We start from the raw sequence: 13,273 nt of genomic DNA, 5'->3' as shown, positions 1-13,273 counted from the left end.
ATGCACTTCCTTAGTATCACTGAAAGAGGAACAGTGCCTATAATTTTTGTAGAATGGCATGACTCCTGCAGTCTTGCTTCAAGAAATTTGTTTTCCATAAAGAACCTTCAAGCGAGACAATTCACACATTCTCTCTGTTGACACTCGGGTGATTTTGTCCTTTTTGACTGCTGTAGCCTCTAGGATTAAATGTCCTTATATCAAACTCATGGCTACTAGTGGTGAGAGGCTTTCCTCCCACCTAGAATAGGGCAAGGCTTCTGTTGTGCTGAGCTGACACACCCTGGCAGCTCCCCTTCTGCAGCCAGACTCTGTTTCCCATCCTTTTTATAATCATCTGCTGTTTTTGCCATAAGCCATAAGGGAAAAGCATGAGCCAAGTATTTAACTGGTCTGTGCCTCAGTTTCCTCTTTACTGAAATAGCTTCACCAGATGAGTGCTATGAACACTTCTATTTGGAAAAACCTTATTCCAAATAAGGCTTGTCTCTGAAATAATATTTTATACCAAGAGAACCATGTTCTTTACTTAAAGTGTTCTGTACATTTCTTATTTAGATAGTGTCCCCTTGGGTCATTCTGTCACCTTGCATATTTTTATTCTTTTTGTGAACCCAGTGCCTTTTAAACTGCAAGAGGGAGAGGTGCGCATTATTTCTCTGGAACAGTGTCAGTCCTACTTTGACATGAAGACCATCACCACCCGGATGATATGTGCTGGCTACGAGTCCGGCACGGTTGACTCCTGCATGGTAAGTTCTTTCTGGTCACACGGGAGCGTGGTTCAGCGGGACCTTCAGTGTGTCCATGTAAACTCATTATCATGTGTGGCCCTTTAGGAACATCTTTAGAGGAGCATTCATTGCTAAGTGTTTAGTTATTTACAGTGTTTTTCCTTTATCCAGTACCCAGACAATCCTCCTAACCAGAAGGAGGGCGGTGGAGGAGGTTATTTTGAGCTTTCCCTTATACTATCTGGGGACCAGCAATAGTAGGAAAAACAAGTGTTCTGGTCTACCTGAGTCCTTCTAGTGGCTAGAACAAACAAGGTCTTCACCAAGACTTCCAAGAGGCTGCTCCAGGGAGCAGGGGGTAGTGTGCCCGAGGATGCTCTCAGCTGTAACAGTGCTGGCATTAAGGCTTATACCAACTCCCTGACTTCCAGGCTGTGTGGCAGGACTACCTCTGTCTCAGAAGTCATCACCATGGTACTTTCTGGTCCCTGTGGGCCTTAGTTGCCAGTATGTCCTTAACTGTCACCGGTCCCAGTCTTTAGACACTCAGGATTCTTGGACACAAGACTGTGCTGAGCATGGCAACCTAGCATTCCTCAGAAGCAGTTTTATTTTTAATGAGACACTCATTGACTTTATACTGGACTGGTGCCCAGGAGAGAATGAAAATGTACAGGCACACTCAAAGAAGCTTGACACAGAGAGGAGGATGTGGGTGTCTTACTACCCTGCTATGTCACTGCTTTGGAGTAAATTGTCCCCCACATTTTACTACAAAAGAGATAACAATGCTATTATCATTAACCCAACAAAATCAAATGACATTTTTGATGATCCAGTTTAGAATGGCAAGTCAGGGCACCAAAAAAAGCCTGGTGGGGATTCCTTAGGTAGCTATCATGGAGTACATAGAGGCAGACAGCTGCCTTGGGGTCTTCCTGAGGCCACCTTTCTTTCTGCCTCCTGGCCCCAAGTCATTCAGCTGCAGCAGGCAGTTGTAGAAGAATACCTCCTTTCTGTACAAAGAGGCCTAATTTTGATTGTTCGAGCAGAAATGAGTCACTTCAATACAAGTCATCTTGGGAGGCTGCCTGGTGTGGGACTGGGGCACAGGATTTGTGGCCTGAAAGCTCTGGGTTGGAGGCCATCTCTACAGTAAGACAAAGTCACATGGGGAAGCTATCTTTCTTCTCTGGTTTTCTCATGACTAAGATGCAGCTGAAAGCACCTATACTTCCTGAATCTGTTGGTGATGTCTGCCACATACTTAGTAACAACATCTATCCGTTGAGCGCTTATTTTGTTCCAGGCTGTCTTGAAAAAGATTTCTTAACTCATCTAATCCTCACAATCACCTCCTGCAGCAATGATGTTTTCTCTGAACAGATTAAGCAATATGCATATGCCCCAGATCATGTAAGTGAGGATTTGAACCCAGCTCTTGCGGCTTCAGGGCCCAAGGGCTTGGCCACTGTGCTATGCTAGTAACAATGATTACCGTGATTTTTGGGTCCACCAAAACCCAGCAACTCTTGGCACAAGGTCAAAGTCATCTCTTGGGAATTGCTGAAGAGAAGGGGGTTGCTGCTTTGAAGGGGAATTGAAGGCCCACGCTCAGGTGGGTTCATATCATGCTGTCTGGCAGCTTGTATAGTGGTTCTCTTAAAGGCAGGCTAGATGTTCTCTACCACAACCCCAGATACAAAAACAAAAGCTGCTTTTTACTAGATCTGGAACAAATGTGCACACCAAACCTCTACTACATAGTGAGCAGCTGGGTCCCTCTGTGAAGGTCTGTAAATCACGTGGAGCAATACTGAAGCCAAACATAAACTTTGGTCTAAAGTCCAACCTCAGAAAAATTAGAAAAAAAGATCAGATTGTGCCTGTTGCTGTGTTTTCCCTTTCATGTTGAGTCACCCCTGTTCAGCCCCTCCCTAGTGCCACACTCAGGTCTCAGGAAGGCATTGTTTGCTCCGCTCCACCTGGAAGTAATCTCTCATCCTGTGAAGTCATTTTTGTTACTCAAGCCTTCTTCCTTTAGGGAGACCCTAGCTCAGAACCTCACCGAGAATAGATGCTAAGTAACTTCTGATCTGATAGTGAAGAGGTGCTGATGTCCCATTTTAATGAATAGATTTGCTAGACATAGCAAGAAATGATTAGTAGACATGAAAAGCTCCTATCCTATGGCTTCCACTCTAAATACCTGCGACAGCCAGGGCTAGAGTCAGAAGCAGGGAGCTCAATCCTGAAGTCCCAGGTGGGTGGCAGGGCCCCAATTTATTGAGCCATCACCGCTGCCCCCCAGGTCTGCACTGCCATAAAGTCGCAGGCAGGAGCCAGAGTTGGGAATTAATTCCAGTTCCACTGCTGTGGGATATGGTTCTCTCAACCACTAGGCTAATAGCCTGGTCCCATTTTAGTCACTCTGAAAAAATAAACATCTCAATCTAATTAACTGAGCCTCTTACTATTTATTTATATGAGGAGAGATTAAAAATTCAAAATATGTCTAATAAAAATGTTTCCAGGAAATTTTGCTTAAACTTTCAATTTGGCTTTCAGGAGCAAAATTTATTCAGCCTTTTGTAAAGTCTATGTAGACTTAGGTCATGGTCATCAGAAAGTTTTAAATGTAAAGATCACTTTCTACAAACACAGTATAAAAACTCAATTTTGCTTTCATAGAAATGTGAGTGAATATTTTGCTAAGTAGATGTAGAGTTGGTGTCCTGATGCTAGAATGCCCAGGGTTTAAATCCTGGCTCTGCCAGTGAACGAATTATTTAACTTGTACTTCAGTCTTCGTATCTACAAAATGGTCATAATAAAAATAATTTTTTTTTTTTTTGACAGGCAGAGTGGACAGTGAGAGAGAGAGAGAGAGAGAAAGGTCTTCCTTTGCCGTTGGTTCACCCTCCAATGGCCGCCGCGGCCGGCGCACCGCGCTGATCCGATGGCAGGAGCCAGGAGCCAGGTGCTTTTCCTGGTCTCCCATGGGGTGCAGGGCCCAAGCACCTGGGCCATCCTCCACTGCACTCCCTGGCCACAGCAGAGGGCTGGCCTGGAAGAGGGGCAACCGGGACAGAATCCGGCGCCCCAACCAGGACTAGAACCTGGTGTGCCGGCGCCGCTAGGCGGAGGATTAGCCTAGTGAGCCGCGGCGCCGGCCTATAAAAATAAATTTTATGAAAAATAACCCAATACAGGCCTGCACCGCCTGCACCCCAGGTTCTAGTTCTGGTCGGGGCACCGGATTCTGTCCCGGTTGCTCCTCTTCCAGTCCAGCTCTCTGTTGTGGCCCGGGAGAACAGTGAAGAATGGCCCAGGTCCTTGGGCCCTGCACCCGCATGGGAGACCAGGAGGAAGCACCTGGCTCCTGGCTTCAGATCAGTGTGGTACGCCGGCCGCAGCGGCCATTGTGGGGTGAACCAACGGAAAAGGAAGACCTTTCTCTCTGTCTCTCTCTCTGTCTACTCTGCATGTCAAAGAAAAAATAATAATAATAAGCCAATACATGAAAAGTGTTCAGAAGAGCACATCAATAGCTATTTGTATGTTAAACATCAAGAAAATCTATAGGAGATTAAACTATACGCTATGAATAAGTGAAATACCTCATCGTAAACAGTTCCTACAGGGTATTTTCTATCCAAATATGCCCAGTGAAAAAGTCCTGAGAACTCTTAAGGGTAGTAAGTAGTCCCAATGTGGTTTACATTTAATGCATTCATTCACATAGCAAGAAGCTTGAAAATGCAGACATATTTTGGGTTACTTTCTGTGGTTATGAGAAATCAGTTTAAGAATAATTTTTTTTCAAAAACTTTAGGATGTAAGATACAGGAAATTACTGAAAAATATCTGAGTTCATAGAAATAAAATATCTTCCAAATCACTCCCATCCTTTCTCTAGTTCAGAGTTTAAAATGTTCATTGGAAAGTTCTACTTATACAGTGGACGGCATACTTCCTCCACAGGCACACATGGGACTAATGCCCACTACTGTTCATTGCAGGGCGACAGCGGCGGGCCCCTGGTTTGCGAGCAGCCTGGAGGACGGTGGACATTATTTGGTTTAACTTCATGGGGCTCTGTCTGCTTTTCCAAAGTTCTAGGGCCTGGAGTTTATAGCAATGTGTCCTACTTTGCCAAATGGATTGAAAGAGAAATCTATATCCAGACCTTTCTCCTAAACTAATTCCAAGGATGATCAGAGGCTACTACCAGAAACACTCAAAAGGAAATGACCTTGTGGATGACGAGCGTCCTGCAAGAGCGCTGGCCAGAAGCACTTCTCCTGGACGGGGATGCTCAGCGCATACTGCAAACGGTCCTCTGTGTCTTGGGTTAATTTTAATCAACTTCTTTTTAAAGTTTAGTTTTCTCTTCTTTCAAGTTTAAGAAAACAAGGCAAAGCGCATTTTATTTTTTTGTCAGGCCTAACCTTAACTAGAGCATAAAATTATTAAGTCTGGGGAGATTTAAAAATAAGGCAGGTGCTAAGAGAGCAGGTCACAGAAAGTTCCTTCATAGACTATCACAAGGATGCTGCCGCCGTGCAGGCTGCTCTCCATCAGTTCCTGTATCTCTCACACACAGTAAGTAGCTTAGGCGAAACTTTAGTATTAACGTGGGATGCTTGCTTTTGACTTATTAAAAGCCAAGATGATTTACATGTTTAAATTATTTACTATTACTCTTCTAAAGTTTGCATAATCCTGGGATTTATGACAGAGGTAGAAGACCAAAAGCATCCACTTAGGTAGCCAAAATAGCAAGTAGCGTTGAGTCATGTTTCTCCGACATCAAAATTAATACTTGATATAATAGGGTGGTTAATTCTGGATTTAAATCAGAGTTTTGACTTTATAGCAAATTCTCTATAGAACTATTCCTCATATTTGGTGTTTGCTCAGTTGCTTAATTATATTATATTAGTTGACTGAGATTTCAACAAATAGGTGAATATTTCATGGAAAATATGTTTGCCCATATGACAATGAAGTGGTGATTAAATTTTGCCAAAGGAGAACTTGCTGTAGACTGGAAATATGAAAATTTAGTTTTCCTATGTCCATCCATAGAAATAGTCACAGGAATATTTCAAAACCTAGTAAAATTTTGCAACTTTCCCCAAAGATGTCTAACATGTTGCCATTTCTTTTCTAACAATTAAAACATGACTTTAAAGATGCTTTTATGCACGAAGCCACTTTACACAAATCAACTTCTGAAGCAACTGGTGGCTACTTTTTTCCACTTAAAAGCTTCAACACACAAATTTCACATATAATTAATTAGGCATACATTTTGCAATACCCTAATGCCTTTTGAATAAGTAGGATTCCCTGCTAGCCCCACCAGCAACCCGGGCTGCCTTGACATCCCAAAGAGACTGCCTGCAATTTTATATACGTATTTTTATACTCTTTTATATGTGTTCACATATTTGAAGCTCAAAGTTGTCTTGACACTTACCATGTTGTTCATTCCCTATCCTAGAGTTTGTATAAACCTAATAAATATGAAATCTTCCAATTGAATTGTTGTCACAAATATATGTAAGTTCAAGAACACACATCAGTCTTGCTGTAGATGTAGGTGTATACTTACTGGAACAACTTTTAGCCTTGCTCAACTTGCAGTGTACATATTGTACTTAAATAATTCTTAATACAAATAAAGTGGTATAAATCTCAGGAAATGGTTTCTTCCTCTATAATAGCATGCCAGCCCCAGCTTCCCATCAATTAAAACCTGCCTGTATTACATCACACGCACACAAGTACATGCTCTTTAGAGCACCAGTGGCTCCAGGGTTAGTCTGCAATTAGAGGTTGCTAATAGTCTCAAATCATTCCTAAGTGCTCACCGGGAACATGAGCCCTGCCTTGTAAGAGCATGTGGATCTTGAATGTCTCCAAGGCATTACAGGGACCCTAACCTGGTTATTTACTAAAATTATGTCACAACGGTGTATGTTTTTAGTCACATTTCCTTGGCTAGCAGGAACAATGATATGTTTGGTGCCCCCAAATTTGATGATATCTACTGAACATCAAATGCAACAGAACACATCAGCTTGGACAACCTTGTATGAAAAAATTTGTAAATGTCAACCATTAAAAGGCTTCATACAGATCCCAAATCTCTACCTAAGGGGGTCAGATATGGTTCAGAATAGAATTTTCCAAAATTTGGGGCCGGCGCTGTGGCGAAGTGGGTTAACGCCCTGGCCTGAAGCACTGGCATCTTATATAGGTGCTGGTTCGAGGCCCAGCTGCTCCACTTCCAGTCCAGCTCTCTGCTATAGCCTGGGAAAGCTGTAGATGATGGCCCAAGTCCTTGGGCCCCTGCACCCACACGGGAGACCGGGAGGAGACTCTGGCTTCAGGTCGGCACAACCCTGGCAGTTGTGGCCAATTGGGAAGTGAACCAACAGATGGAAGACCTCTCTCTGCATCTCCTCTGTGTAACTCTTTCAAATAAAAATAAATCTTTAAAAGAATTTTCCAAAATTTAAAAAGGTTAGGATCCAGTAGTATATTTTGCTGCACAAATATTAATGTATAACTACATTAAGTACATTAATAGCCATTTTTTTTCAGGGCATTTAGTTTGTGTCTAATGTATGATAAATTATTCAGTTCTTAGAGCTATGAGATTGTGACCCCATAACATGAACACTCAATATTTTCCTCTATTCGTATGTACAGTTGATTCACATCTCAGAAACTGACCTTTTTTTGGACCAGTGCTTGCAATGCTGGCATCCATTTCGGAGGGTCGGTTCAAGTCCCGGCTACTCTGCTTATACACCAGCTTCCTGGGGTCCCTGACACCCATGCGGGAGATCAGAATGAAACTCCTGACTTTGACCTGGCCTAGATCTGGCTGTTTTGGTTATTTGGGGAGTGAACCAGCAGAGAGAAGAGTCCTCTCTCTCACTCTGTGTGACTTTGCCTTTTAATTAAAGCTTTTTTAAAAAACATCACCTTCCATGTTCTAATACACTTTAGGAAATTTCTCTTCTATGCAGACTATATTGCTTAAACAACTGATTTTTCTGCTTAGCCTTTTTAACGTCTTTTTAAAATCCTTAGATTGTAGCTGTTTTTATTAACAGATGAATCTCTCTACTTACCAGATGATGATCTCAGGATAAATGCCAGTTGCTTTGAGGGAGATATGACGTAACAGCAGTAAATTTCCCAATACAATATTTTGATAAAAGATACGCCATGGGACTTTTAAGTTCTGGTGCAAATTACAGTTGGATTCAGTGTTTACAGGAATGATGACAGTTTTTCAATACATATTTAATAAACAGTTTATTTTAAAAAATCATAAAGAAGCAGAAAGCAACTTCCATTAGTCAAGTGGGATTTTGAAAGCTGTAGAAACGACTATATAGAAGACTGTTTGCAGTATCAGAAGGCTATTAAAAACGTCTTACCAGGATTATCAGGAGAGTAGACAGCAAGTAGAAGATTATGCCCTGAGAATATAGTCATGAACAAGACCTTGAAGTAGACAAACGACATCCACGTGGAAATTCATGGAGGCACCTTGGGAGATGAGTGACTGACACACTTCCAGTGAATAGAGACAGAACTTTAACAAAATTACAAAATGTTGTAATAGCACCTAGCCTTCTTACTCGGTATAGACCAGTTTCTTTGTCCCCCAGCTAAAACCCAGCATAAATGATTTGCAACAACAGCAAACCTGTAGATGTTCCTGTCCTCCAATGTCTTAGAAACAAAGTTGTCTAAGAAGCTTACAGAAACCTGAGGCCAACCTGTATGAGTCTCAATTCTTCTCTCAGGATTTGGAGACTCTAACACCGGCCACTTTCCTGGTACTGAAGATGCTGAGCCCTCAGGAAGAGTATTTTGAAATCCGCGCTCTCAGTTGATCAGACTGTCCATTTTAGGATACAGAAAATTGCCAAATGAACTCCAGGTTCAGCTGATTGCATCTGCAGAGGCAGACCTCTTAGGTTTTCTCTTGACTGGAAGCTCCGAGAACACGCTCCTTGTACCAGAAGAACCCTCACATCTCTCCTGTCCTTTCCAGGGAAGGCTCCACCAGTCAGGAAGACAGAAACAAGCAGACACACAGGCCTGTCCTATTCAGTGAAGGACAATGGCATCTTCCCGTGGGAAGTTAAAAGCTATTACTAATTGCTACTTTAATCAGTGCAATTATTACCCTACTTTAGAAATGTTGTAAAGGTTCTTGTGAATTTATCAGTAAATTCACCACTTTACCTTGCTCCACACGCACATCTCCTCTGTGTCCTAACCAATCTAAAAGTGACTTTTTTCTTAAGAAAATTCATTGAATTCATTTAATGCCTTTCCCAAGAATATGAGTGCACTCAGTAAAATAAATACATCTCAAACGGATCCCTTTGAAAATGTCCTCGTGTCTAAGACAATTAAAATGCTTTTACAAAATCCAAAAAGTTCCATAAAAGCATTTGATTCTGAATTACATACTTTACTTCCCTAAACTCTGTCCAGGTGAAACGCCCATCCCCCTTTAACAAATTAAATTTTCCAAGCCCAATAAGATGCTCACGTCCTTTACAAAAACACAAGTCATTCCTGTTTGGTGGAGGGGTTTCTTCAAATTTCCATAACTTGAAAGAAAACTTGCAACTCCAGGGAAGGTATCCTGCTTTCTCAGCATCTTGAGGTTTGGTCCGTCTCGGAGGGCTTAGCTCCTGAGCAGCCTACATCAACTGCTGTTTCACATACAGGTAAGCTTCCTTGCTCAACAGTGCTAGAAACTGCCGTCTTCAATGTCAATGTGGTGCAAGAGATAGAAGTGGGTGTTCTTGCTGACTTGCCAGCTGATTGGTCAGCACTCCCAGGTGTCCCTTGGTCCATTCGTCTAGCCCCTCTCCACTCTTTGAGAGCTTTGGTCCTCTCCTCTGGAGTGAGTTTGTCCAAGTGCTTAGCCCTCAGAATTGGAGATGGAAACAGGGATCCCTGAAGAACTCGGTATGCAAACCTAGGTTACCAAGAGTGTCACAGAATTACACTCACTTCCAATGCATTATGGAACATACCAAGACTATACTAACCAAATAGAAAAAGTGAAAGGGGTCAGTGGCCACCTTGCTTCTAGGTGAAGGATAAAAGTAAGGTAATGGGAAAAAACATTAAATTAATATTTATAAAATATTAGAAAATAGAGGTTCTATCATCAATGATTGCTAAATTAAAAAATAAAATCTGTAAAAGTAGATATATCAATAGTTGCTACCTCAGAGGCAGAATGTTAGGTTAAATTATTTTTGTTCTAGTTAATACTATTGGTTGAACTCTGTAATCAACATACATTAATTCTTAGGTGTTTAAATTTAACTGAAAAGGGATCCCTGTTAAATATAAGAGTGGGAATAAGAGAGGGAGGAGATGTACAATTTGGGACATGCTCAATCGGACTTGCCACAAATGGTGGAGTTAGAAATGTGCCAGGGGATTCCAATTCAATCCCATCAAGGTGGCATGTACCAATGCCATCTCACTAATCCAAGTGATCAATTTCAGTTCACAATTGATCACACTGATAGGTCTAAGAGTCAAAGGGATCACACAAACAAGACTAGTGTCTGCTAATACTAACTGATAGAACAAAAAAGGGAGAGAATGATCCAACATGGGAAGTGGGATACACAGCAGACTCATAGAATGGTAGATGTCCTAAACAGCACTCTGGCCTCAGAATCAGCCCTTAAGGCATGCGGATCTGGCTGAAAAGCCCATGAGAGTATTTCAGGCATGGAAAGCCAAGACACTCTGGCAAAAAAAAAAAAAAAAAAAAAAAAAAAAAAAAAAAAAAAAAAAAAACAAACCTAAATGAAAGATCTCTGTGAGTGAGATCCCAGTAGAAAGATCGGGCCATCAAAGAAGGAGGTACCTTTCTCTGAAGGGAGGAAAGAACTTCCACTTTGACTATGACCTTGTCTAAATAAGATTGAAGTTGGTGAACTCAAAAGGCTTCCATAGCCTTGGAAACTCATGACTGGAGCCTAGGGTGATTACTGACGCCATAAACAAGAGTGTCAAATTGTTAAGTCAACAACAGGAGTCACTGTGTACTTACTCCTCATGTGGGATCTCTGTCCTTAATGTGTTGTCCAATGTGAATTAATGCTGTAACTAGTACTCAAACAGTATTTTACACTTGATGTTCTGTGTGGGTGCAAACTGATGAAATCTTTACTTAATATCTACTAAATTGATCTTCTGTATATAAGATAATTGAAAATAAATCTTGATGTGAATGGAATGGGAGAGGGAGCAGGAGATGGGAGGGGTGCGAGTGGGAGGGAAGTTATGGGGGGGAAAAGCCATTGTAATCCATAAACTGTACTTTGGAAATTTATATTTACAAAATAAAGGTTAAAAAATGTTATTAAACTGAAAAAAAATGCATATAACGTAGGCAGAATGTTAACCCCGTTTTTAAGATGCTACTTTTATTAGTGTTATAAAGCTGCTGTAGCAAATTTCCACAGACTTGTCCCTTCCAAGCCAGGCTGGGGTGTATCTATTGCTATAACATTCCCAAAAATCTTCTGAGTACCTCATGTGTGTCACTTATATCATTGGACAAGAAAGCCCTCCACAGGTATTTCCTGCATACTCTCATCTCTCTTCCTGAATGCTGCTGAGATGGCTGAGGCACCCATGGTCACCCCTACTCTCTTCAGCTCTACCAAAGAAGTTGCTCAGTTACACTCTTGACCTTCTTTGCATAGCACTCTCCTAACAGTCAATATAATAACTTTTGAAATGTAGATAGTGTTAAAATTTCCTAAACCTAGTTCATCTTGGCTTAACAGCTCTTCTCTCAATTCATCCCTCTCCTATCACATTTTACTATAAGCAATGAGGACAAACCAGGCCACACCTTCAGCACTTTTTTAGAAACCCCCTCAAGTGCCCAAATTCATTGTTCATAAATTCTGCCTTCCATATTACTGTAGAACACAATTCTGCCACTTCGATGCTAAGATCCCCCTTCTTCGTATCCTCCAATGCATGTTCCTCATTTGCTGCTATATCCTCATCAGCAGTGCCTGTAACACCTCACTTCCAGCAACGCCCTGTTTATGGTGATGGATGTATTCTCCAAGATGATCCAGCCTGTGTTTGCCATGTTCTCCATTTTTTTTCCTGGTGCTTCCCTAGCAGCAACTTTAATGTCTATTTCTCCCAGCTGTCTGAGGAAGTCTAGGATTTTTCTATCATGTGCCTCAAAATTCTGACAGCATCTAATCCATCAGCATCCAGTTCCAAAACCACTGCTGTGTGTGTAGGTACTGGTTACAACAGCATCCATCTTGCAGGTACCAAAACTGCATGAGATTTCTGTGGGAGCTATAACAAGTTCTCATCAACTAGATGGCTTACAGGGGTGGGAGACATCGGGTCCGTGGACCATATAAGGCCCACAAAATCACCGGGTCTGGCCCTACCAAGACAACTTTAGGTGGAACTCTAAATGCAATAAATCTACAGCAAGCTAATTTTTAAGTTGATCCTTTGTATGGCCCACAAATGAGGTTATAAACATTCAAATGACCCTTGGCAAGAAAAAGACCCCTTAACCCCTGGTACTAGAACAACACAGATTTATTCTTCCACAGTTCTGGAAGTCAAGAATCTGGAAATCAGTTGACCTGTACCAAAGTCGAGGTGTTAAAGGCCATGCGCCTTCTTGAGGCTCTGGGGAGAGTCTACTCCCTGCTTCTTCCAGCTGGTGTTCCTTGGTTGTGGCTAATGAACCTGCCTCCATGGTCGCTGCACCTTCTCCCTCTGTCCCTCTGCCTCTTTCTTATAAGGAAATGGATGGCTGCATTTTAGGAAGCACCAGGACAATCCAAGATAAGCTCCCCATCTCAAGACCCATAAACACAAAGTCCTATTTAGCCGCATAAAGTCACATAGCTTCAAAGGATTAGGCTGTGGGTATATTTTAGGGAACCATTTTGTTAATCTACTATAACAACAGAATTATATGGTTAATGTTCAGAATTTTTCAAAGCTATTATAACTTTGTTTCATCAGAAATTCTGCAAATTCATTTTGAAATCTGAAAGCTGCTAATGGCAGTGAGAACCACATCTGGGTTTATCAGTAGTATTGCTAACTATACAACTATAATCACCATAGAGTGACTAAGCTGGGTTCTTTATGCCTTTCTAGAAAAGACGTCCAGCACGGATAAAAGGTTTGTGCCTGTGCTGCCCCATAGTGTTATGGATCAGAGCTGGCAAACTTTTACTCTAAAGGACCAAGGAGCAATATTTGCAGCTCTGTTATAAGTACTCAACTCTGCCGTTACAGTGCAAAAGCAGCTCCAATGATATGTAAATAAATGAGCCTGGCTATGTTCCAATTAAACTCTAAGAAGAAAACCAGGCAGTGAGCTAGATTTGAGCTGTTAACCACAGTTTTTCAACCCTGTCAGAGAATAATGATGAACCATTTGACTCTCATATCATGGTGAA

At 41.7% G+C, this 13,273-nt stretch overlaps 2 protein-coding genes across 10 annotated transcripts in view; one reads left to right on the top strand and one right to left on the bottom strand.

Moving 5' to 3' along the window:
• The window catches only part of CORIN (corin, serine peptidase), a 322,611-nt gene extending 316,166 nt beyond the window's left edge, over positions 1-6,445 (top strand). For all 4 annotated transcript variants that reach the window (XM_089325378.1, XM_070068193.2, XM_008248573.5 and 1 more), the window contains 2 exons: positions 619-752; positions 4,757-6,445. In XM_089325378.1, coding sequence (XP_089181504.1) covers positions 619-752; positions 4,757-4,939 — 317 coding nt within the window. In that variant the 3' untranslated portion in view covers positions 4,940-6,445. The remainder of the gene's footprint in view (positions 1-618; positions 753-4,756) is intronic.
• Positions 6,446-8,045: 1,600 nt separating this feature from the next.
• The window catches only part of ATP10D (ATPase phospholipid transporting 10D (putative)), a 113,027-nt gene continuing 107,799 nt past the window's right edge, over positions 8,046-13,273 (bottom strand). For all 6 annotated transcript variants that reach the window (XR_016228876.1, XR_016228877.1, XM_089325375.1 and 3 more), the window contains one exon: positions 8,046-9,762. Coding sequence is in view for 4 of the 6 variants with exons in the window: in XM_089325375.1 (XP_089181501.1) it covers positions 9,432-9,762 (331 nt within the window). In the remaining 2 variants the exon portion in view is untranslated. The remainder of the gene's footprint in view (positions 9,763-13,273) is intronic.

This window comes from Oryctolagus cuniculus, chromosome 2 (genome assembly GCF_051225735.1).
Source record: "Oryctolagus cuniculus isolate XC-2025 breed Fujian yellow rabbit chromosome 2, ASM5122573v1, whole genome shotgun sequence".
Classification (NCBI taxonomy): Eukaryota; Metazoa; Chordata; class Mammalia; order Lagomorpha; family Leporidae; genus Oryctolagus; species Oryctolagus cuniculus.
Note: the sequence above shows the minus strand (reverse complement) of the source record. Positions and strands in the feature narration are given on the sequence as shown.